This window comes from Ochotona curzoniae, unplaced genomic scaffold, assembly GCF_017591425.1.
Source record: "Ochotona curzoniae isolate NIBS_2020 unplaced genomic scaffold, NIBS_Ocur_1.0 contig_1274, whole genome shotgun sequence".
NCBI classification, from domain to species: domain Eukaryota; kingdom Metazoa; phylum Chordata; class Mammalia; order Lagomorpha; family Ochotonidae; genus Ochotona; species Ochotona curzoniae.
The window spans coordinates 2,838,646-2,863,946 of record NW_024465023.1 but is presented as its reverse complement, the minus strand read 5'-3'; the positions used below and the strand labels follow the sequence as shown (position 1 = coordinate 2,863,946).

Sequence of the window (25,301 nt, the reverse complement as noted above, 5' to 3'; positions counted from 1 at the left end):
TTTGAGTGAAACGGCCACTGGGATGTAATAATTATATAAGCATTTTCACAAAACTCCTTTTAATCAGTCTCATTTATATTCATATGCACATTTTTCCTAAAGTCTGTGTCTATATAAACAAACATGGAAACTTTGGTCCTCATCTGGATCCTAAGAAAATCCAGCAGCTGCCTGACCACTTTGGTCCGGGCCCTGTGAACGTGGTGCTGCGGCGAACCGTGCAGGCCTGTGTGGACTGTGCCATTCAGTCTAAGACTGTTTTTGGATTCCTGAAGCCAGATAATCGTGGAGGAGAAGTGATAACTGGTATGTTCATCTAGTCATTGTTCAGTATCTTTTAAGTTTAGAGAAGGTTGGGATTTTGTAGTACATGCATTGTTTATAATATTTATATTATACTAAGTATGGTATTGTGATATTTATTATATTGATATAACAGAATAGTTGTATGTTTATGGACTTTTGTTTGTTTTAAAATTTTATTTTGTTTATTTGAAAGGCAGGGTTATAAAGAGAAGGAGAGATCTTCCATCTGCTTGTCTACTCCCCAAATGGCTGCAAAAGCTGGGGCTGGCCCGGGCCAAAGCCAAAGCCAGGAGCTCCTTCCAGGTCTCCCGCTTGGGTGCAGGGGCTTGAGCCCTTGGGTTCCACTGCTTTCCCAAGCGCATTAGCAGGGAGCAGGATGGAAAGTAGAGCAGCTGGGACTCAAAGCAGCATCCATGTAGGAGCCCAGCATTGCAGGCTATAGCTTTACTTGGTATGCCTTAGTGCCCATTTACAGACTTTTAATTCTGGATTAGAAAGTTTACTTTCAAAGTAGATAAATGATGTCAGAGTAATACTAGATAAAAAATGTGTAGGTTTTTCCTTTTTTACATACTATGTTTAGCTTACTATAGGCTGATAATGTATTTTAAATTTGCTAAATACTCTAAATAAAAATGTGACTTAAGTAATTAAATGATAAAATAAAATTGATAGTTTCCATGAGTTTGTGATTGGCTATCATAACATGTACCCATGGAATATTTGGAATGAAAAGAAGTGTTATTAAAGATTAGTGGATTTCTATTGCTGTTGTTTGCTTTGTAACTATTTTAAGTGAAAAGTTTGTCTTAAAACTAGTGTGTGCTGTTATATCTGGATGAGAGAAACTATCAGAAGGTTATTTTTTATGAATTATAAAAATCACAAATCAGACTGTGTTTCCTGAATAGATCTGAATTTTTGTTAGCATTATATTTCTCATCTTTCTGAGGGATGGTTCTGACATCATTTTTTCCCCCAATAGCCTCCTTTGATGGGGAAACTCATTCCATCCAGCTTCCTCCTGTGAACAGTGCTTCATTTGCTCTCCGCTTTCTTGAGAATTTATGCCACAGCATGGAGTGTGACAACCTTTTGAGTAGCCAGCCTTTCAGCTCTTACAAGAGTAGTAATACTCCTAGCCCTGCAAAAAATGATCAAAATACATCAGGTGGGAGACAATATATTTATATTATACTCCTGCTTTATATTTTATGCTTAACTTGAGAATCCTATGTAATTTAGAATTGTTTAAATTCCAGAATGTTTTCATCATTCCAGAGTGAAACTGCATCCATTTTAAGTCATTCCCCAATCTCCCCACCCCTAGCCTGTAGAAGTTATTCAACTACTTTTAGTCTCTGTGAATTTAACCTATTTAGGACATTTTATAGTAATGGAATCATGTAATATATAGCATTTTGTGAGTGGCATGTTTTAATTAGCATAATTTTTTAAAAGATTTATTTTAATTGGAAAGGCAGACTTATAGAGAGGAGAGACAGAGAGGAAGATCTTCCATCCACTGCTTCACTCCCAAAATGGCCACAGGGGCCGGAGCTGAGCTGATCTGAAGCCAGTGCTTCTTTTGAAAAATGTTTTTTAAAAGATTATTTTTGTTGTAACAGTAGATCAGATTTATGGGGAGAAGGAGATACAGAGAGAAAGAGCTTACATTCGTTGGCTCACTCCCCAAATGGCTGCAAGGCTGGAGCTGAGCCCATCTGAAGGTTCCTGTCAGGAGCCTCTCCAGGTCTCCCACGCAGGTGCAGGGTCCCAAGGCTTTGGGCCGTCCTCCACTGCTTTCCCAGACCACAAGCAGGGAGCTGGAAGGGAAGCAGAGTAGCCATGACATGAACCACCACCACCCTTATGGGATGCTGGTGGTTTGAGGTGGAGGATTAACCAGATGAGCCATTGTGCTAGCCCCTAGCGTAGTTTGGATTTGGAAGCTTATTTGGAAGCTTATTGATAGTGTGTATCAGTACTTCATTCCTTTTTATGCTGAAAAATACTGTATTGAGTGTCTGTTTCACGTTTTGGTTATTAACGTGTCAATTGATAGACTTTTGGATTGTATCCACTTTTTGGGTATTAGGAATATTGTTGTGAACATTTGTGTACAAGCTTTTTGTGGATGTATGTTCTTAATTCTCTTGAGTATAAATCTAGTTGTGGAATTGCTGAATGTTGTGGTAACTTTGTATTTGGTGAGAAATTGACAAAGGCTGTGCTTTTTATATTCTCATCAGCAGTCTGAGGGGGTTCCAATGTCTTCTATTCATTGGTACAGTTATTGTTTTTTTGGTTGTAGCCATCCTGATGAGCATGAATTGGTATCACACTGTGGTGCAATTTGGATTTCCCTAATGGCTGATGTTGAGTAACTTCACTTATGCTTCTTGGCTATTTGTATAGTTTCTTGGCAGGATTATCTGTTCAATCCTGCACTCATTTTTAATTTGGTTCTTTTATCATTAGTTCATAAGAATGCTTTATATAGAGTTTAGATATATGACTTTCAGGTATTTTATCCCTTCTTCGGATTGACTTTTTAACTTTCTTGATGATGCTGTCAGTTATTATTCTTGTGTTTATTCTTTTATTTTTTTGAAAGGCAGCATGACAGAGAGGGAGACAGAGGTCTTCCATCAGGTGTTTCCCCCACATATCATAGTGATCAGGGCTACACCAAGACAAAGCCAGGAGCTTAGAACACTGTTCAGGTTTTCCCACCTAGGTTTCAGTGTCCCACATATTTGGGCCATAGACCACTGTCTTCCAAGATACATTAACAGGGAGCTGGACTGGAACCAGAGCAACCAGAACTTGAACCAGCATGTTCATAGGATGCTGATGTTGCAGATCATGTTTTAACTTACTCTATACCAAAACACTGGCACCTTTGATGGTATTCTTAAAGCCCAAAAGTTTTAATTTTGGTAAAGTTAAATTTGTCTATTTTTTTAAGTTGCTTATACTTTTGATGTCACACATGAGGAATCATTGGCTTATCCAGGTGAACAAGGATTTACTCCTTTATTTTCTCCTTAGAATTTTATATGTTAGGTTTTCCATTTAGCTCAGTGATAAATTTTGAGTAGATTTTTGTTTATGTTGTGAGATAGGAATCCAATTAGGAAGTGTGGAACTCTTGTGTTTTCATCCTAGTTGGAATTGTTGAGCTTTTTGTTTGTGCAAGCTAATATTTTTCATCATGTCTGGGAAACTATTGAGCATTGCTTCTCCAGATAATTTGTTTTGACTGTTTCTCTTTTTTCCTTAAGAGACAAATTCTGTCTGTAGTATCTTGTATGCTTGATGGTGGCCCACAGGCATCTGCAAGTCTGCTCATTTCTCCTCCTCCTTTCCTCTTTCTGTTCCTTAGCTTGTATAATCTCAGTTGATCTTTTTTTTTTAGAAGATTTATTTATTTTTACTGGAAAGTCAGATATACACAGAGGAGATGAGACAGAGAGGAAGATCTTCCATCCACTGATTTACTCCCCAAGCAGCCGCAAAGACCGCAGCTGAGCCGATCCAAAGCCAGGAGCCCCCTCCAGGTCTCTCACGTGGGTGCAGGGTCCCAAGGCTTTGGGACATCCTCGACTGCTTTCCAAGGCCACAAGTAGGGAGCTGGATGGGAAGTAGAACTGCTGGGACCAGAACCTGCGCCCATATGGGATGCTGGCACTTTCAAGGTGAGGACTTTAGCAGCTAAGCCATGGCGCCAGTCCCTCATTTATGTATTTTCAACTTTTAAGTTTCTATTTAGTTTATTCTACTTTTTTATGTTAGTGTTTCCTATTTGCTGAGTGATTTTTATTTTTATTTTTCGTTTAGTTCATTACACATAATGTTTTTAGTTCTTTGAGCACAATCATAGTAGCTGATTTCAAGACTTTGTCTAGTGAATCTGACATCTGCTGCTTTAGGGGAGGTGTTATTGACTGATTTTTTTTCTGTGTATGATTGATACTTCTCTATTTCTTAGACTATAACTTCTTAGTTGAAACTGGACATTTAAAAAATACTATACTGAGGCAACTCCGGAAATCAGATACCTTATCCCTCTCTGGGGGTTGCTTTCTTGCTGGTACTTTTGTTTAGTGACTTTTCTGGACTAATTCTGTAAACTCTATATTCTTTCTCACGTGTGGCTACTGGAATCTGCTCAGTTAACTTAGTGATAATCTAATAGTTGACAGGATTTCATAGAAAAGGTACTTCTGCCAGTCTTACTGGAGCTTGTCTGCATATGTCAGCTCCTAACTTCCACTGGCGAGACTGCAAGTCGGACTTCCTGCAGGCTTGAAAGACAAAAACCTTCCTACCTCACTCCTGGGTAAGCACATCACTTTCTAGACTCAGGAGGTCCGTCAGTGTTCATCAGAGTTCCCAAATAGATACCTCGTTTTATGCTGTGTTGCCTTTCATGTTTTTGATTAACCCCGTTTAGCTCCAGCTAGTAGTACAGCCTCCGAAAATGCAAAGTTAAACAATAGCCAAGTTTTTCCCCTCAACAGATATCCTGGGCACAGTATGATTCACACAAAACAAGCTTTGATTCAGGTCAAATCAAGAGAAGCCCTGAGAAGGACTTGTCATGAGCGACAAGCGGGATGATGATAAGGTGCAAGGTTCCTAGGGCTGGGATGTCACGGAGCGGTAAGCTCATTGTGGCTCATTATGGCCCAGAGATGCAGGGCTGTGCCTTCCTATGTCTGCTGTAATGATGCGCTGTGGCTTGGAAGAATAACGTGAGAATGGAATCAAAAAGCTTATATTAGAATAAGTTTAAAATGTCACAGAATTAAATTTTTCTCTTTTAAATTTCACCCATTTTTCTTGAATAAATGCACTGTGGATTCTGGCAACGTCTTTAGTTTCCCCAATTTTAAAAGGATAAACAGCTTTTGCCGTGTGCACAGTGTTTTCGTGTGGAATGGATTTTTTTTAGAGGTCTTTCATTCATCACTGGGAAGTGCCCCTCTATGAAGAGCTCCATTTCTTTGTGAGCTATCTCATTTTCCCTTGTTTTCTCTGTTGGAACACTTTCTTGCCCCAGCTTGCCATATATCCAGAAGCCCAGCTCAAGGATGAGTTTGCTTTTTTTCAGTCCAGATGCTAGACCATATACCAGCTGAATAGATTTTCCTCTAGAAAGCATTAATGCAAATAAAGAATAGTTTTTCTGTTCTTAGTAAGGTTCTGAGTTTAGCAGATGTCTGTAGAAGCCACTTATCTACGTGTGAGTGTGTCTGTGTACATACATAGAAAAGATTGATTTATTTGTTTTGCTTGTTGGTTTCGTAACCCATGATTAACATTAAAACTGAAGTGGTAAGAGTTCTCCTGAGCTGTGATTATCAGTCAGTACTGGGTTGCTAAAGATTGCTCATCATATGATGTTGAGAGGGGTTCAGTCAGAATTTTGAATCTGATTAAGCTTGACATCGGCACTTGCTTAACACAAACTGTTTTCCTTTTTGAGGTCCATTTTCAGACTTTGAAGATGTCTGTTATGCCTTTAAGACCTTAGTTGATATTGGGGATGGACAGGGTAAACAGCCTAACCCAAAACTGTAAATAGGAAATGCTTAAAAACAGATCTACCACTTTGGGACCAGTGTTGTGGTGTCGTGCCCGCGACACTGTCATCCCTCAGGGGCTCGAGTTCATATCACAACTGCTCCGTTTCCTATCCAGCTTCCTGTCAGTGGCCTGGCAAAAGCAGCAGCAGCAGGCCCATGGCTTTGCGTTCCTGCCACCATGTGGGAGCCTCAGTGGAAGCTCAATGCTTTGGCCTGGCCACTTTGCAGCTATCTGCGGAGTGCACTAGCAGATGGTAGATTGTTCTCTCTCCCTGTCTTTCCCTTTCTGCCCCTGTAACTCTTTCAAATGGGTAAACATTTTTAGAAAAGATTCAAAGCTATTTGAGGATTATGGCAGCTTTTTTAAAGGTTCTGAATTTTGCATCTCTGGATTAGAGATCTTCAACAGTGATGTCTGCGCAAGTATTCCAGAATGCATGAAGCTCCCAAGTCTGAAGCGCTTCTGAGGGCCAGCATTTTAGATAACCATTTTTCCTTCCAGAACCACATTTTGAAAGGCTGATCCTTTAGGTAGAAATGCATTTGATTGATCGGTAAGTGGTAGAGTTGTCATAGGGGTATCCTTAGGCCAGAATTGTTAAAATACTGTCCATTGTGTCATATTCTCTCCTTACCCTGTCTTACCTTTTTTCTCCTTTTGTTCATGTGTGCAATTTTCCTAGTGCCTTGAAGACACATTATAATGGGCTGTCTTCCTGCTTTCTGGCATGGTTAGAGAGATCTGGTGAGACCAGAACAAATGGAGCCTAAACATGTTCCTGGAAATGCTTTTAATTCTTCAGTATGATTACAGCAGAAATAAGAGTATTTCATAATGAGGCTTGAAAAATCCCCGAGAATATCAATTAAAGCAGTGTGCGTGTGTGTGTGTGTGTGTATTTTTAAGCAGTACAGGAAGAAAGGAATGGAAAGAATACCATCAAACGTTGTGCTCAGTCACCGGTTCCTTACATCGTGCCCGTGTCTCCTAAGCGTGCAGTGATGAACATCAATGTCTCTTCAGGTAAATAGCATTCAGTGGTACCCAGACTGAGAAGGAGAGTTCGTCTGTCACCACATGGGTGTGCTCTTGGGAGGGGTTGTATCGTGGAGAGTAGGGAGGTGCATTTGTCCAAATAAATGTGGCAGTTACCTACAAATCTGTAACATGGAAAATAAGAATAAAAAAAGGAAATAATCCAGGTTGTTCTGCAACAAATTAAGCTGAGCCAATCTGAGCAATCCCAAAGATGCCCAGCAGGCATCTTAGCAACTAGGCCAAACTACTTCTCTTTTCATCCTATTTTCCATGAACTTGATAGGTGATGTTACAGAATGAATTTGGGTTTCAGGACGGTATGCGTTAGTGCAAATGGCAAGGAGGGGATGGTCACGTACTTTATGTTAAGAGATTTGTGGTTCGTATGGCACGAGTTAGGTGAACCGTTGGAGCTGAGATCCCCTCCTTGCCAAGTACTTGAGCTATAAGTCTGCTGAAGAGCACCATCATTTTCCTTTTCGCAATAGAAGAGCTATTGTCCGCCAAGGGAGGTGACACGTCCAGAGCGGAGGAGCTTCCAGAAAAAGGAGTGGACACTTCACTGACTTCTGGAAATTCTCTGATTTCTGCGGGTGGAGATTCTACCCATACTGGTACTACAGTCTGCAAGATGATGTCTGAAAATGTGCCAGACGTGTTGAGTTCGCAAGCAGTTGGGAACAACAACTCTGCCAAAAGCAGTTCCCAGGAGACTGAAATCCAGATGCAGAGGAAAAGTGAAGGTATAGTAAACACCCCTTCCAACCACCCAGGAGAAACAGTGATTTGCAACCAATTTCTGTGTCTTTCCCTTGCAGTTACTAAGCCCAGCAGCCCCCTGAGGTTGTATCACGTGGGAGATAGTCTTGCCCAAGTGTGGCAGGCAGGTCTTCCCCTTGTTACAGCACTGTTAGGGCCAAACCATTATGACTGCTCTAGTCCTCGTGAATCCACAAAACTGTCTCTAGGGACCTGGATCACCCACCGTGTCACTGAACAATTTTGTGTTTCAGTGGTTCTTGAGAAGTTGTACCTTGTCATTTTGGGGGTACTGCTGGAACTCACAAGCCTGCCATGACTCTGAGGACTAGAAAGAAGCATTCGTCCCCTTCTTTCTGATGTACTCTTTGCTTGATCTCCCAGGAGAACTGTGTGGGCCCTAGCCTGTGTTTGACTCTTACGTTAGGGCCCCACATCATCTCCACATCCTCTGTCATTCCCCCGGTCCCACTAGAGAGTCTTGGCATGAACAACCAGGGCAGCATCTTGATGCCACTTGGAAGGAGCCAGAACAGTTCGCCATGTGCAGAAATGGCTACTGCCCACATTGCCTTTTTAAGAATTGAGCATCTAAGAGAATGAGGGTGCAAGTACGTGTTTTGTGCTTTTTCTCCAGGTAAGCATCGTGGCAAGGATGAAGAGTGACGGTGGTAGGAATGACCCCATGCCCTTCGTCGTTGATGTTATCTCTGGGCAGCCATACTACTGCACATATCTGTGACATGTTTTTCTACAGCTATTGTTTCCTACATAGTTTTACATAGTGTGTTCCATAGTACTCGTTACATGTTACTCAAAACAAAAATATACCAGACTGATGAGAGAGGTGATAAATATCACAAAAACGTAACTTAGAGATATGATTAGGCACCCATCCATTATATGTAGTATGTTTGATATAAAAGGAGATGATTTTGTGTCTAAATTATCAGAATGCCTTATCGGAGGATAGACTCCACGTCATGATTTCCTCCTAGCTTCATACAATCAAGCAACATTTCTTTTCCTCACATTTTTTTTTCTTCTGACACATAGAAGCAGGGCATGATTCAGTAAATGAGGTATTGTTTTATGTCTAACTTGTGATGCTGGAAAGACATTTGTGATCTCTACACAAAAAGAATTATTGTGAGCCTTTTTTAATATTCTGGTTTTTATTTTATTTTTTGTTTTTGTATGTTTGTGTGGTTGGTTTTTTTTTCTCTTTGCCCTTCCTTTGTTTGAATATGGAACATGTTCCTTAAATGGCCAGTTCTTGGATGATAGGACGTCAAAGACCATTACTTTGGTTCATTGGCATAAAGAATCCATGATGTTTTTGTTGATGGTCCATGGCTAGAAAAATGCTTATTCCTAGAGAAGTATAAAACTGCCTTTAGTTACCACACACTGATTTGAGGGACTCCATTGCTCTGTTGTAGTAACTGAAGACTTGTGGAAATGCAAAGATATTTAAGTGCAAGTTATTTCACAGCATAGCCCAAACCTGCTGAGTTCTGACCCTTGAGATTTTTTCATGACTCCCTTTCCCTTAGCAACATAAGCCTTCAAGCATAGCCTCAATGTTATAATAGTAAACATGAAAAAAGGATTAACTAAAATATTAAGAGTATTTGATCTACATCATAAGAAAATCATTTCTTCAAAATTCAGGTAAGTATTTAGTCATAAACAATAATAGTCTAGAGAGTGAAAGAGATGCAAAAGCTATCTATGCTGAATACATGGGAGCGATTTGGAAAAATAACTACTTTGTTTATGAAACGTAATAGGTTATGGAAACTCATTGGTTAGAGAGTACAGATTGCAGCAATTAGGAAACTATATATTACAAGAATTTCCATTGTAAGTGAAGTTAACTATATGTAGACCAAGAAAGAGACAAAGAAGATTCAGAAAAATCATTGGAATAAGAGTAATTTAGATTTGACCAACCTACTTATATTCAAGTAACATCTTTTGTTATATTTATTTATGAACAAGGAAAACTGAATGCACATTCTGTTTTATTACTTCCTGAAGCAGCATTTCTCCTTTTAGTCAGATAGGACACACTTCCATAGTTCTATTTATAACATTTTAATATAGACTTACACTAGATATTATAGTTAGAATCATGAATGCCTACTTGTATACACAATAGAAAGTTCCAAGAATGAAGCTGGTACTTCCTAAATTCTTTCAGGTAAACAACCAGGTCAAGTATGATTTGTCCTTTTTTCTCCTTCCCATTGAAGCTGCAAGTTCCACAACTATACCAGATGCCAGTACCCCAAAACACGGCCTATCTAAGCACCCTTCCAGCTGGTCTGTGGATGAAGTCATCCAATATATGAAAACCAAAGATCCTCAAATGCCAGCTCCCATCACTGACCTCTTCAGGATACACGTAATGTATCTTTTGACTCAGCTTTCCTGTCAGATGTCTTCAAGTGTTCGAGTGATTTTTTAAAGGTCCTTCAATTGGGTGGTGAGGGAATCCTATCGAGGGATCTTTCCATAAAAGACAAAGGTTGTTTGGCCCATTGCTGGGTCCTTAGGTGATGAGTTCCTGGCCTGTTCTGTGACCGGGCATTCAAGTGGCCCATGCACTAAGCAGCCTCAGGCTCTCAAGAGCCAAACAATCAGCATTGTTACTCCCAGGTGGGCCACCCTTGTGTGGTGGCAGATGCAGCCCCCCCCCTCCCCCGGCCGGCTCTCTGCCCAGCCTCAGACCAGGCACAGGAGGGGGCATGCCCACGAGCTCCCAGAGGGTGGCCTTGATAGTATACGCAAAAAACCCAACGTTGTGTAAAATTCAGCGCAGCTTTTAACCAGGCGCTCAGTGGATACCAACTGATAATGCCTCTGTGAGATAAACTGGTTAATTAGGGAAATAAGGACTTTTAGGGGAGGATGCCTTGTGACTGTTAAGTGATGTTTTCATAGTGTTGTTTCAGCGAGTCAAGTTAGTGGTCTGTCTGATGGTGTCGTTTCAGTGTGGTGAGAAAATCATCAGCTAGTTTTAGCATCCAACTAGCTGTAGACACTTAACTGCATAGCGCATTTACAGTTTGCAAAGCTGCTGATATAGTCCCAGCCATTCCCAGAAAGCTGACGACCCTCTGAAATGCTTTCTCCCATTCATAGCGTTTGACCTTTTGTCATAATTTCATTCAACAGGCTAGTTAAAGCTAGAGTATTTTTTCAAACTTACTAAACTGAAGTTCCCTTTTCTCAAAATTTGAAGTAGATTTTAATTATGAAATGATATTTCACCTTGCAAATTAGATTAACAGTTCTGAGGACTTTCATTCAGAAAATATATGTCTAGCATGTAAATCTATAATATGTATGTTATGGATAAACATAACAATATAGGAAACCATTATTAATGTCTATAATATTCTTCTCTCTATAGGAAATCGATGGGAAGGCTCTGTTATTACTGAAGAGTGAAGTCATGATGAAATATATGGGGTTGAAGCTGGGCCCAGCATTAAAGCTATGCTATTACATTGATAAGCTGAGAGAAGGAAGATACAGTGACAAAAATACTTAAGTTTAGAGTTGATATAATTCTCAGGAGTATTGCTGAAATGTTTAATTTAAAAATGTGAAGTTTTTGTTTCATAGAAGTTTCCTATAAAAGTATTTGCTCAGAATTAAAAATTAGGGTAACAGTCCAATTTTTAACAAGAGGCTTTTTTTTTGTTTGTTTGTTTTTACTGCTTTAAGAACTGTTTAACATCTTAGGATTAACATATACAGACTGGCAGTCTGTCCTTTGCCTTACTCTTTTTACTGTACAAATATGCTTCATGCAGTGAACAGAAGAGAACTTTTCCCTTTGTTCCATCTCTGTGTCTAGAACCAAACAGCTAAATCCCAAAGGGTAGGATATCAGGGATTGGCAACATCTGTAATTACAATTCAGGCGAATTTTTCCTCAGAAGAAAACTTAGATGTGCCCATAAATATCATCTCGTTCTCACATGTTTTCCCTACCTGATTCTGCAGTGTCTGTTCATGTTCTACCAATTTCTAGAAAGATACTAGCCGTAGATATTAGTTCCTTCCTGTTATCATTTCTGTGTGTGTTTTGTTCATATATAAAGGAAATAAGCCAGCTTATAAACGTCCATAAGTGTTCTTACAGGTTTTGATCCAGTTTTAAAGTCAGCATAGAAAGGATGATCCTTTTATGCAGGAAGTATTTAAACCACAAGGGCAGTTTGGTTGGAGCATGATTACATTTTTCCAACAAGATACATATTTTAAAGCTCCCCATTTTTTAAATGCTTGGGCAGGAAGTAGGCATTTATTTCTCATATTTCTGTGTGAAGATACCTGCGTCCCAATTTATAAAATATATATATTTTATTGTATTGTTTATTCCCCATACAGATCCTTTACCATATTTATATATTCTATACTTGTAGGAATACACACAAATCTTTTCTCTTTGAATTTAATATGGCACTTTGCACTGCCACAGAGGTGATGAGCTGTGTATATATTAGATGCTGTATTTTGTTTAAAAAAAAAAAAACAGCAAAAAGTGCAAATTGTGTGTGATCACCAGTACCTCTCAACTTAACTCTTCAGGGGATGGGAAACGATCTGTAGATTGGTTTCCGTACAGGGAAATTCTCTGTGCTATGCAATGTTTCTGATCGATCTGCTTAGTTCTGAGCCATATTTCTGCTTCACTTGAAAGATGCCGTTAGTTCTGACTTACTGTTTTAGGCTTTACCGTTGAAGTTAGGACTTTCAAGGGGAAATGGTGCTGCGTGTGTACTGTTACTAGTTTGTATAATGTTGGTGTTATGTTGATAAGCTACCAGAAGCAGTTATAAAAATATTAGCCATTTGTTGCAAACGCCAATAGTATGTTCACCAGGGGCAAGACTGTGCATTTTATTTTTAGGAAACCAAATACATGTTAGACCTAAGAGCAACTATTTTTAGAGGATCATTCATGTGTGTAATTCCCTATGTGTTGTACCACTTGGTTCTTACTTAAACTTGCTCTTTCAAACTCTGTGTATGAAGATGCTGTGCCCAGCTGAGCAGTCCTCAGGTGTTTGTACAGATATTATGCTTTTCAGTTTTCAGATTTTAAGATATAATAAAATAACTGCAGCCATTCTATCAAGGCCTTGGCTTTCTTTCATTTATCTTAACTGCTTCACCTGAAGGTATGAGTTTGTTAGGCTTGAATAAAGAGACACCCTAGTGAGTTTGTGACGTTTTATGTCTCAATTTTGAAGTTTTCAAACCTGCCCTAGTTTTCCTGACAAAGAGTCCCCAGCAGTAGAGGACGGATCTCTTCCTAGGGCGTTGGGAGAGACTTTTGAAGGCCTGTCAGAAGACAACTCCAGGGGCTTGCGTTGTAGCATAGGCCTCTTGAGTTTGTGTTCTGGCTGCCTCAGTTCTGATCCAGCTCCCTGTTCATGGCCTAGGGAAGGCAGTGGAAGACAGCCCAAGTGTTTGGGCCCCTGCACCCACATGGGAGGCCTGGAAGAAGCTCCTGGCTATTGGCTGGCTCGGCACCGCTGATGTAGCCGTCGGAGTGAAGCAGCAGATGGAAGATGCATCTCTCTGGCTTTCCCTCTCTGCCTTCCAAGTAAATGAATACATGGAAAAGATTTACCTGCTAAGCTACAGTGCTGGCCCAAATAAATCTTTTTTAAAAAAAATATAGGTAGGTTCATTTATTTTTATTGGAAAGGCACATCAGATTCACAGAGAGAAGGCGAGAGAGACAGAGGGCAGATAACCCATCATTTGGGTAACTCCCGAAATGACCACAACAGCCAGACCTGAGCTGATCCAGAGCCAGGAGGCAGGAGCCAGGAGCTTCTTCCAGGTCTTTCCTGTGTGTGCAGGTGTGGAGGTTTTGAGCCTCCCTCTAGTGGTTTCCCAGGCTACAACCAGGGAGCTGGATGGGGAGTGGAACTCTGGAGACAGGAATAGATGCCCATATGGGATCCTGTCATATATAAGAAGATTCAGCCTCTGTTCCTTTGAGCCTATCCACAACTCTGGTCCTTTTCTCCTAAATCATTTCATTAAATCGATAACATTTGGCTTAATGCATGGTATCTGTATGTTTGTAATTGGGTATAGTGAAACATGTTCATATAGTAAGGATAAAGTAAGCTTGGTATATTTACAGTTTCTTTGTATTTGCAACCTACCGTTCCTTTAGTGCGTAGTGCATTGTTATGTTGCAATGCCCTCAGAATGTAGTGGAAAACTATAAGTTTTTAATTTTGAGGAGAAGTGGTGTATCGTCATTTTCTCAGAACTACATCTGATAAAACAGATCAAACAAGATTGTGTTAAATGAAATCCATGACACAGAAAGACAAACTATATATTGTCTCTCATTGTGGTAGTTAAACACTCAATCCAAACTAGCAATAGTGATTACTAGAAGTTGGCAAGAGGGAGGCAGGGCGAAGGATCAGTAATGGGTAAGCTACTTGCGCCGCACAGGAAAGGCCAGCTGGCCGGGGCAGTGGGCAGTCCTGACCCCCATGTCCTCCATGCCTACATAGACATTCATAATTGCTCCCGGAGTTGCCTCTGCCCCTCTGTTGTCACCTTCTCCTCCACAACACAGGATCACCCACCTTGTCAAGAGAGGCTTGTGGTTTCTCCAAGCACCTGAGCCACCCTCTGCTGCTCTCCTAGGCTGCAAGCGGGGAGCTGGATGGGAAGTGACACAGCTGGGACAGGAACCAGCGCCCGTGTGTTGTGCTGGTGTCTGTGGCTCTTTCAAATAAAATAAATACATGTTTAAAAACTGCTCAGCCCTGATAAACATCTGTTCTTCCTGATGTTATTAAAAAGGAAATAACATGTTCTGCCAAGTAGAATGACCTTCTTTAATAAAAATGGCAAGTGTTGGTGGTGCTAGGGAGAACGCGACACCACTGTACGTTGCCAATGGGAGTGTAAACTGGCGCAACTGCTGTAAAGGACATAGCGATTGCCATGCAATACTTCAATTTCACTTCTGGGTACAGGCCAAAACGTTAAATCTGGCACTCAAAGACAATCAGCAGTGTTCAGTGAGTGCATCATTGCCCACAACAGTCAGGAGGCAGAAAGGTCTATCAGCATGAGCATATACACAAACTGGTATGAAAGTACCGCGAAACATTTAGGAAAGGAAAAGCAAAAGCAAAAATACATGAATCTGCTTAGATGAGATGCTTAGAACAGCCAAATGTGTAGAGATGGGACACAGAAATTGCTAAGGGTATGTGGGGATCAACGAAAGGGAGTTATTAAAGGGCATGGGGTTTATGTTGGGTGTGATGAAAACTGTCCTGCAGATGAACAGTAGTGGTGGGTGCATGGCATGCAGTCCATATTTAATGCCAATTTTCTACTTAGAAATAGTTAAAGTGGTTCATTTTAGATGTGTCTTACCCCAGTATATTAGCATAGGGAAAGCTTCAGCCGAGCAATATGGCATAAAGGTACATTGGTTCCTTTGTCCTGCCAAAAGGCAATGCCCGGAGGGGGGGGGGGGGTGTGGGGGGCGGGGATGTATGGTAGCGAGACCCCAGTCCCTTGAGCCATCATGGTGAGCTCCCCAGGGTCCCCGCTGTCTGGAAGGTGAAGTGAGGAGCCCGAGGCCGGAGCTGAATCTGGCCCTGAGAGTGGGATCAGCGAGGCTCACCTGGGGTCTCTATCTCCCGGTCGAAGGCGGGGCCGTCTAAGGATCCTTTAAGGAGGTGGCCTCGTGCCGAGGCCTAATGCTGTGCCCCATGCGGCCAGTGCGCATGTGCTACTGTTGTTGCACCTTGTACGCATGCTCTGGGTGTTCCCTCATCCAGTGCGCATGCTCCGTCCCACGAACACACTCAAGGCCTTCTACGTAGCACTCCTCAACTGTGCAGGACTCGTGGAAGGTGGAATAGGTGGCTTCGAGGTGTTCGCCTGGGTTGCTGTGGGCCACTGGGGTTTGGGGTCGCTGCAGGAGATGGGAGCTTCGGCATCTTGTGGTGAGTGTTTGGTCCCAATCTCCTCCCTACCGTATTGGACCCATCTAAAGCCCCTTCGGTGTTGGGGTGAATGTAACGCCCCAGGTGTTGGGATGAGAATAAAGCACTCAAGTGTTGGGGTGACTGTAACACCCCCAGGTGTTGGTGGTGAGTGTGATGACCCGGATGTTGGGGTGAGTTGACGCTGCCCAGCTGTTGGAGTGAATGTAACACACCTGGGTATTGGGCTGAATGTAATGCACTCGGTTGCTGGGGTGAGTGTAACACGCCCTGTGTTGGGGTGACTGTAACACCCCTCCAGATGTTGTGGTGAGTGTCAGGTTGCCCAGGGATTGGGGTGAGAGTGACACGCCTAGGTACTGTGGCGAGTGTATTGCCTCCTCAGGTGTGCAGGTGAGTGTAACTTGCTCAGGTGTTACATTGAGTATAACAAGATCAGGTGTTGGGGTGAGTGTGATGTGCTTAGGTGTTGGAGTGTGTGTGACCCCCCCAGGTTTTGGGTTGCGTGTAAATGCTCAGGTGTTGGTGATTGCATCACCCTCGGTTTTTGGGGTGAGTGTAACAACCAGAGTGTTGTGGTGAGTGAGACACACTCAGCTGTTGGGGTGTGTGCAACGAACGTCCCCTCAGGTGTTGCGGTGATTGTAACATGCTGAGGCGTTTGGGTTAATGCAACACCCCCAGGTTTTAGGGTGAGTGTGATGTGCTTAGGTGTTGGAATGCATGTGACCTCCCCAGGTTTTGGGGTGAGTGTAAATGCTCAGGTGCTGGTGAATGTATCACCTCCAGTTTTTGGAGCAGATGTAACATGCTGAGGAGTTGGGGTGAATGTGATGTGCTTAAGAGTTGGGGTGAGTGTGAACTTTCAAGGTGTTTGGCTGTGACACTCCCCTTAAATGTTGGGGAGTAATGTAAAACCCCAAGTTTTGGGGGTGAGTGTAACATGCTGAGGTGTTGGGGTGAGTATAAAGCATTTAGGTTTGGATGAGTAGAGTGACCCAAGGTGTAGGGGTGATGTAACACTCCTCGTTGTTAGGGTGTGGTGTTTTGTGTTTTGGGGTAAATGTGATGCCCCAGGTGTTGGGGTGAGTTTGATGTCCTGGCTGTTGGGGTGCCTTTCTTCTGACTTTCTGGAGGAACCCTTTCTCAAGAGCCTCCCCAGGCAGCTGGGCCCTCCTGGGTAGTGGAGAAGGTTGAGGCAGACGGGCAGAGGGCAACTCTTAGGGCAGCGGTGATGGCCCATGTGGGTGTGGTGGACAGAGGGGCTGGCACTGGGCATGAGCACGGTCAGCTTGCCTTTCCTGCGGGGTGCAAGCAGCTACAGCATCATGCAGGACAGTTGGGGGGGCCTCTGGCAGGGGCTCCTAACTCCCAGGGTTCCGTGTGCCTGTCAGGGAGGGCCTGCAGTGCCTGCGTGCTTTAGGAGTGCAGAGGCCCATGGTGCTGCAGGTGTATGGAAGCCAAGCTCAGGGTGAGAGAGCCAGGTCACCCCCCCATGGGCCGCCAAGCAGGGGTTGATGCAGAGTCCGGTGCTTGTGGGGCTGCTAGCAGCAGCCTTGGGCCAGCCAGGGCCAGCCGGGGCCAGCCGGGGCCATCCTGGGCCAATTGGGGCAGATGTGGCAAGCAGTCAGCCCCTGCAGGCTTGGATGCTCCAAATCCGCAGGCCGTTCTGGGCAAGTGTGAGGACAGCGGGGTACGGGGCCCAGGTCTGGAAGTCCAGGGAGGTGGGAGAGAAGGCAGGACAGGGCAGTGGCCGTGGGGAAGGGCTGAGTGCGGGAGACCCGGAGGAGCGTTGTTCCTGTTACACATGGACCCCACACAGAGACTCTGGCAGAAGCCGCCCATCTCCACATGGCTCAGGGGGTGGGGAGAGTGTCTGGGCCCCTACAGGCAGAGCTTGGCTTAGTGTGCTGCACGCTCCACGTCAGTGTGCTCCATGCTCCTGCAGCTTTTCCTGTGACTACCTTGGTGGTTTGCTCTGTGCTGGGTTCCCCCTGGTAGGCAGAGGGTGCGTACTCCCTGTAGATCCTGCACAGGCCAGGTGGGATCCAAAGTCACCCCTCACAAACACACACTTCCTGTGGGGAGAGACTCTGGCTTGGAGGCTGTGTGGTCCGGGTCTGCTTTGTGTCCACCAGAATGGGATCCCGGGTACCTAGGTGCTCAGGGCTCCAGGAGGCTCACAAGCCCAAGGGTCTGACCCACAGGGCGTCAGACTGGCCAGCCCTTCACGTGCTCCCCTGCCGTGCCCTCACTCCCTCATCTGCGTCCTATTCCTGCCCCAGGTCCTCAGCCCCTGCCAGGGAAGCAGCCGCATTGGCCTTGCTGTGAGGTGTCCCAGGTGCCATGTAGCCTGGGATCAAGAGTGCTGGGTAGTGCCTGGAACAGTGAATGGGCTCCCAGTCATGGTGGGAAACAATAAAAGGCAGGTGACTGGGGGGAGACACACCACAGCGTGATATGCTCAGTGTGGAGGGACCAGTGGCAGCTGTGGGGCCAGTGAGAGGCAAGAGGCAGGATACTGAGCAAACAGCACATGCCCATCACGCAGGTGATTTCCTGTGCACGCAGCTTCCTTGGAGTCACTCTAGCAACTCCATCGTGCCTTCTTGTGGGTGTTCTCAGAAGAGTAGCTACCCCTCGGAGGGTAGGCCGAGTTGTGAGGTCAGTGAGAGTAAGAGCGCACTCAAGTACAGATTTCTTTCTGATAAACCTAAGAGTGAGTGAGGTACAAGAGGCTGAACCTTTGGCAGTAACTTTGTTGAAATTTTCACTAGAGCTTTTTTTCCTTAAAGTTTACTTATTTATGTGAAAGTCAGATTTATATATAGAGAGAGGGAGAGACATCTGCCAACTTAATGTCCAGTCCCCTGCTAGCCAAGAGCTTCATCCACGTCTCGCATGTGAGTGCAGGGGCCCAAGTGTTGGGACCGTTTTCTGCTCCTTTTCCCAGGCAATTAGTGGGAGGCTGGATCCGAACTGTCGTGGCCATTACTCAAACAGGCACCCATCTCAGATGCCGGTGTCACAGGCAGTAGCTAAATGTGCTCCATCACAGTGCTGGCCCCTCACGAGAGTTTTCTAATGACCGCCGTGCCTGCTTGCTTTCTCAGAATTGAGTTGCCAAGGGTTCAAGTCCAGACAGGTGGGTGACAGAGTACTGGGCATTCCCGAGCTACATTTGAAGCTAGACTCCCCAGTCATCCGGCCTCCGGTGCATAGAACTCTGGGTTACATGGGAGGGCAGAGTCCCCTGGGACCATCGTGCTGGGCCCTGTGAAAGGGCAGGGTGGTGGGGGCTGTCCCCCACCCGGCCAGAGGCCCCCGAGGAGGACATGCATCGTGTGAACACGTTACATCTGTGTCCTCAGCACAGTCAGGCAAGGGTGAGATGCAGGTCGGAGTTGTTCACCTGCAGTCAGTGTGGCCCGCATGGCGGAGCAGGTTACCCCTCGGGTCCCTGAGGAGCCTCTGCTGCCCGTGCCCCAGCTGTACTGGGTAACTTGGAGAGTGAACCAGTGGATGGGAACTGTCTTTCCCTCTCTTTGCTTTCTCTGTCTCTTTCTGTCTGACAAATAAATAAAGTACAAATTACATATGCATATACATATTCATAATGTCCGAGCTGGCTTCTGTTTCGTTACAGACGGTAAACATGCTGTGCTCTGCGTGAGGAGCGTTTTGTGTTCCGGCACACACTTCCATGTGTACATGCAAGTGAGGGCAGGCGTACGCATAATATACATGTGTGTGTATTTGGCACTACTTCGGAACCCCTGGCCGCACCTCTAGGGCGCCACAGTTGAAACATCTGACGCCACCGCTAGTCACGCAGACGTAGGGGGCGCCACTGCGCAGGCGCTGAGCCCGTGCAGGCAGGGAGCTGGGGCGGGGTCGCCTCGCTCTCACCTCACGTCGGGCCGGGGGCCTCGCGTGTGTCTTTGGCGCCTCCCTCTCACCTGGGGCGGGGTCGCCTCGCTCTCACCTCACGTCGGGCCGGGGGCCTCGCGTGTGCCCCTGGCGCCTCCCTCTCACCTTGGGCGGGGTCGCCTCGCTCTCACCTCACGTCGGGCCGGGGGGCCTCGCGTGTGTCTTTGGCGCCTCCCTCTCACTTCGGGAGCAGACGCCTCGTGAGCAGGACCCAGTTGCAGCTCAGCACCCCGGGCCTCAGCCGCTTGGGCACCGGCCGCCTCACGATGTCTGAGCAGGGTAAGGGAGCGTCTCCTCAGCTGCCCCTGGTCGCCCCGACGGGTTAGCGGGTTGTCGGCGGGGGGGGGGCTCTGCCCTCTTGAGTCACTCCTGACGGGAGCCCGGCACCGGCTCTCGGTCCAGGGCGTTTTGGGGGTTCTAGGCGTGTTAGTGGCTCTGGGCGGGCCGAGTTGGGTTTGGGCTTCCCCGGGGCTGGCGGGTGGTGAGGGGCGAGTGCTGAGGCGTCCCGGGCTCCTGGCGCCGCGGGCAGCGGCTTTGGGGTGAAGCGGGTTAGGGCTGGCGGCCTCCCGGCACCGCAGCTCATCCCGGTGCTTAGGGCGTCTGGCGGCCGGGCCGTTGGAGATGGTTCTGGGATTTTCGGCGGTGCCAGGAACGGAGCTGGGCCCAGGCCCGCGCACCTCCGGGAGGCTGGTGACCTGGGCTCCCGGCGTGGTGTCCCTCAGCGGGGGCTGAAAATATGGTGCCCCGGGTGGTTGGGGCGGTTGGAGGGGTTTGTGCTTTGGAGGGCTCTTGGGTCCTGAACCCTCGAGGTGGGTTTAGGGCTTGTGGCGCCCCTTGGTTGAAGGGTTTATTTATTTTAGTTGGAAAGGCAGATTTACAGAGCGAAGGGGAGACAGAGAAAGATCTTCCGTCCGCTGGTTCACTCCCCAAGTGAGCACAACGGCCGATGCTGTGCCGATCCGAAGCCAGGAGCCTCTTCCGGGTCTCCCACGCGGGTGCAGGGTCCCAGAACTTTGGGCTGTCCTCGACTGCTTTCCCGGGCCACAGGCAGGAAGCTGGAAGGGAAGCGGGGCTGCCGGGATAGAACCTGCGCCCATATGGGATCCTGGTGTGCGAGGGAGGATTAGCCAGTGGAGCCGTGACCAGAGGAGCTCATGGCTTCTCCTCCCGACGCGGCCCTGCGCTCCTGAGTAACTGGGGCTCCAGGCCTAACTGCGAGTGCTGCTGGTGCCTTCATGGCTTACAGGGTTCAGGGCTCTGGGAAGGCGGCCTCAGAGCGCCGAGCTCGCCTAAGAGATGGCGCCTTGTTCCCCAGTGTGCGCAGACTCTTGGCTCTTTCTGGAGCCTGGGCTGTGGCGGCATGGGGGGGGGGGCGGCCATTTTGCCTCACCCGGTCTTGGAGGGCAACTTCCAGACAGGCCTGCGGACCTTTGCCCCCTGCCCCTCGTGCAGCCCTGCAGCGCGGTGCTCAGCAGGGCCGTGCTGGGCCTCTGGGGAGGGGGCGGGGCGAGGCGGGGAGGGAATGTGCTGTACTTTCCACCGAAGCAACATCAGCAGTGGGGGTGGGGGGCAGGTGCCAGGGCGAGTGTGCACGTTTCAGCTTTGAATTTCAGCAGCGCCCCCGTGAGGGGCGGCTTGGAGATCCCAGCACCGGTCCCTGCTCCGTGGCCCTCCACGCAGGCAGCCATTGAGAGCTGACCATCTCCCGCGTGGTTCTCTCAGTCCCTGTTTTACTTGACGGAAGTGAGTGAAGAATTAGGACCAAGACCTTCGATTTTTCACAGTTTGAGGTTAAAGGACCAGGAGTTGATTCCTAGAGTGTGTTTTGGGCTTGAGATGGGCGTTTCGAAGCCTTGCTGCTGACCCTGTATGAACGAACGAGCACAGACAGCAGGAAAATGGTATATTAGAATAGCAGGTTTTAGAGGTCTTTCATTCTTCACTGGGAAGGCCCCTCTATGAAGAGCTCCATTTCTTTGTGAGCTATCTCATTTTCCCTTGTTTTCTCTGTTGGAACACTTTCTTGCCCCAGCTTGCCATATATCCAGAAGCCCAGCTCAAGGATGAGTTTGCTTTTTTTCAGTCCAGATGCTAGACCATATACCAGCTGAATAGATTTTCCTCTAGAAAGCATTAATGCAAATAAAGAATAGTTTTTCTGTTCTTAGTAAGGTTCTGAGTTTAGCAGATGTCTGTAGAAGCCACTTATCTACGTGTGAGTGTGTCTGTGTACATACATAGAAAAGATTGATTTATTTGTTTTGCTTGTTGGTTTCGTAACCCATGATTAACATTAAAACTGAAGTGGTAAGAGTTCTCCTGAGCTGTGATTATCAGTCAGTACTGGGTTGCTAAAGATTGCTCATCATATGATGTTGAGAGGGGTTCAGTCAGAATTTTGAATCTGATTAAGCTTGACATCGGCACTTGCTTAACACAAACTGTTTTCCTTTTTGAGGTCCATTTTCAGACTTTGAAGATGTCTGTTATGCCTTTAAGACCTTAGTTGATATTGGGGATGGACAGGGTAAACAGCCTAACCCAAAACTGTAAATAGGAAATGCTTAAAAACAGATCTACCACTTTGGGACCAGTGTTGTGGTGTCGTGCCCGCGACACTGTCATCCCTCAGGGGCTCGAGTTCATATCACAACTGCTCCGTTTCCTATCCAGCTTCCTGTCAGTGGCCTGGCAAAAGCAGCAGCAGCAGGCCCATGGCTTTGCGTTCCTGCCACCATGTGGGAGCCTCAGTGGAAGCTCAATGCTTTGGCCTGGCCACTTTGCAGCTATCTGCGGAGTGCACTAGCAGATGGTAGATTGTTCTCTCTCCCTGTCTTTCCCTTTCTGCCCCTGTAACTCTTTCAAATGGGTAAACATTTTTAGAAAAGATTCAAAGCTATTTGAGGATTATGGCAGCTTTTTTAAAGGTTCTGAATTTTGCATCTCTGGATTAGAGATCTTCAACAGTGATGTCTGCGCAAGTATTCCAGAATGCATGAAGCTCCCAAGTCTGAAGCGCTTCTGAGGGCCAGCATTTTAGATAACCATTTTTCCTTCCAGAACCACATTTTGAAAGGCTGATCCTTTAGGTAGAAATGCATTTGATTGATCGGTAAGTGGTAGAGTTGTCATAGGGGTATCCTTAGGCCAGAATTGTTAAAATACTGTCCATTGTGTCATATTCTCTCCTTACCCTGTCTTACCTTTTTTCTCCTTTTGTTCATGTGTGCAATTTTCCTAGTGCCTTGAAGACACATTATAATGGGCTGTCTTCCTGCTTTCTGGCATGGTTAGAGAGATCTGGTGAGACCAGAACAAATGGAGCCTAAACATGTTCCTGGAAATGCTTTTAATTCTTCAGTATGATTACAGCAGAAATAAGAGTATTTCATAATGAGGCTTGAAAAATCCCCGAGAATATCAATTAAAGCAGTGTGCGTGTGTGTGTGTGTGTGTATTTTTAAGCAGTACAGGAAGAAAGGAATGGAAAGAATACCATCAAACGTTGTGCTCAGTCACCGGTTCCTTACATCGTGCCCGTGTCTCCTAAGCGTGCAGTGATGAACATCAATGTCTCTTCAGGTAAATAGCATTCAGTGGTACCCAGACTGAGAAGGAGAGTTCGTCTGTCACCACATGGGTGTGCTCTTGGGAGGGGTTGTATCGTGGAGAGTAGGGAGGTGCATTTGTCCAAATAAATGTGGCAGTTACCTACAAATCTGTAACATGGAAAATAAGAATAAAAAAAGGAAATAATCCAGGTTGTTCTGCAACAAATTAAGCTGAGCCAATCTGAGCAATCCCAAAGATGCCCAGCAGGCATCTTAGCAACTAGGCCAAACTACTTCTCTTTTCATCCTATTTTCCATGAACTTGATAGGTGATGTTACAGAATGAATTTGGGTTTCAGGACGGTATGCGTTAGTGCAAATGGCAAGGAGGGGATGGTCACGTACTTTATGTTAAGAGATTTGTGGTTCGTATGGCACGAGTTAGGTGAACCGTTGGAGCTGAGATCCCCTCCTTGCCAAGTACTTGAGCTATAAGTCTGCTGAAGAGCACCATCATTTTCCTTTTCGCAATAGAAGAGCTATTGTCCGCCAAGGGAGGTGACACGTCCAGAGCGGAGGAGCTTCCAGAAAAAGGAGTGGACACTTCACTGACTTCTGGAAATTCTCTGATTTCTGCGGGTGGAGATTCTACCCATACTGGTACTACAGTCTGCAAGATGATGTCTGAAAATGTGCCAGACGTGTTGAGTTCGCAAGCAGTTGGGAACAACAACTCTGCCAAAAGCAGTTCCCAGGAGACTGAAATCCAGATGCAGAGGAAAAGTGAAGGTATAGTAAACACCCCTTCCAACCACCCAGGAGAAACAGTGATTTGCAACCAATTTCTGTGTCTTTCCCTTGCAGTTACTAAGCCCAGCAGCCCCTGAGGTTGTATCACGTGGGAGATAGTCTTGCCCAAGTGTGGCAGGCAGGTCTTCCCCTTGTTACAGCACTGTTAGGGCCAAACCATTATGACTGCTCTAGTCCTCGTGAATCCACAAAACTGTCTCTAGGGACCTGGATCACCCACCGTGTCACTGAACAATTTTGTGTTTCAGTGGTTCTTGAGAAGTTGTACCTTGTCATTTTGGGGGTACTGCTGGAACTCACAAGCCTGCCATGACTCTGAGGACTAGAAAGAAGCATTCGTCCCCTTCTTTCTGATGTACTCTTTGCTTGATCTCCCAGGAGAACTGTGTGGGCCCTAGCCTGTGTTTGACTCTTACGTTAGGGCCCCACATCATCTCCACATCCTCTGTCATTCCCCCGGTCCCACTAGAGAGTCTTGGCATGAACAACCAGGGCAGCATCTTGATGCCACTTGGAAGGAGCCAGAACAGTTCGCCATGTGCAGAAATGGCTACTGCCCACATTGCCTTTTTAAGAATTGAGCATCTAAGAGAATGAGGGTGCAAGTACGTGTTTTGTGCTTTTTCTCCAGGTAAGCATCGTGGCAAGGATGAAGAGTGACGGTGGTAGGAATGACCCCATGCCCTTCGTCGTTGATGTTATCTCTGGGCAGCCATACTACTGCACATATTCTTGAATCGTGCAATGGTGTCACTTCCATCCTCTAACCCCAGTGTAGTGTGTGTGTCTGCTTTGAAAATGATACTGTTTGCCAAATATAAAGATTGATGTTTTTTCCTTAACTGTGGTAGTACATCCTAATGTTCAGGTACTTTCACCAAGTATGGTCTTTCAAATTAAATATCCTGCATAAATGGCTTTTTGCACAGATTGACTATTTCAGTCCATTATGTGGATTCTTAACACTCCCATGTCATGTCACTTGCATCTGGTCTTCAGAAGGCTTCCTTCTGGTCTTCCAGAGTGTGCAAAGGCCAGTTGTGATAACATTGCTTGTTATTGTATCATTAGAGCAATACCTTGACATATAGGTCCTGGCAAACATTATCAGCTGATAAATCAGTTGGTTCAGGTCTCTGGGCTAGAAAGTAGCTGGGCCAATCTTTGAACCCAGTCACTCTTGATCCAAGGTGGTGCTTCTACCTGCCAAGGGGCCTGCACCCAGCGACTAGGTAAGAATTTCACTTTGAAATGCTTTAGGAGGTGTCAGTACTATTCCTTTCTCTAG

General features: G+C 45.7%; 1 protein-coding gene across 1 annotated transcript in view; it reads left to right on the top strand.

Moving 5' to 3' along the window:
- The window catches only part of SCML2 (Scm polycomb group protein like 2), a 39,643-nt gene extending 27,095 nt beyond the window's left edge, over positions 1–12,548 (top strand). Inside the window, exons 9-16 of the mRNA XM_041002580.1 lie at positions 103–306; positions 1,292–1,477; positions 5,813–5,891; positions 6,226–6,319; positions 6,816–6,924; positions 7,428–7,682; positions 9,957–10,108; positions 11,120–12,548. Coding sequence (XP_040858514.1) covers positions 103–306; positions 1,292–1,477; positions 5,813–5,891; positions 6,226–6,319; positions 6,816–6,924; positions 7,428–7,682; positions 9,957–10,108; positions 11,120–11,260 — 1,220 coding nt within the window. The 3' untranslated portion in view covers positions 11,261–12,548. The remainder of the gene's footprint in view (positions 1–102; positions 307–1,291; positions 1,478–5,812; positions 5,892–6,225; positions 6,320–6,815; positions 6,925–7,427; positions 7,683–9,956; positions 10,109–11,119) is intronic.
- The last annotated feature ends 12,753 nt before the right edge of the window (positions 12,549–25,301 follow it).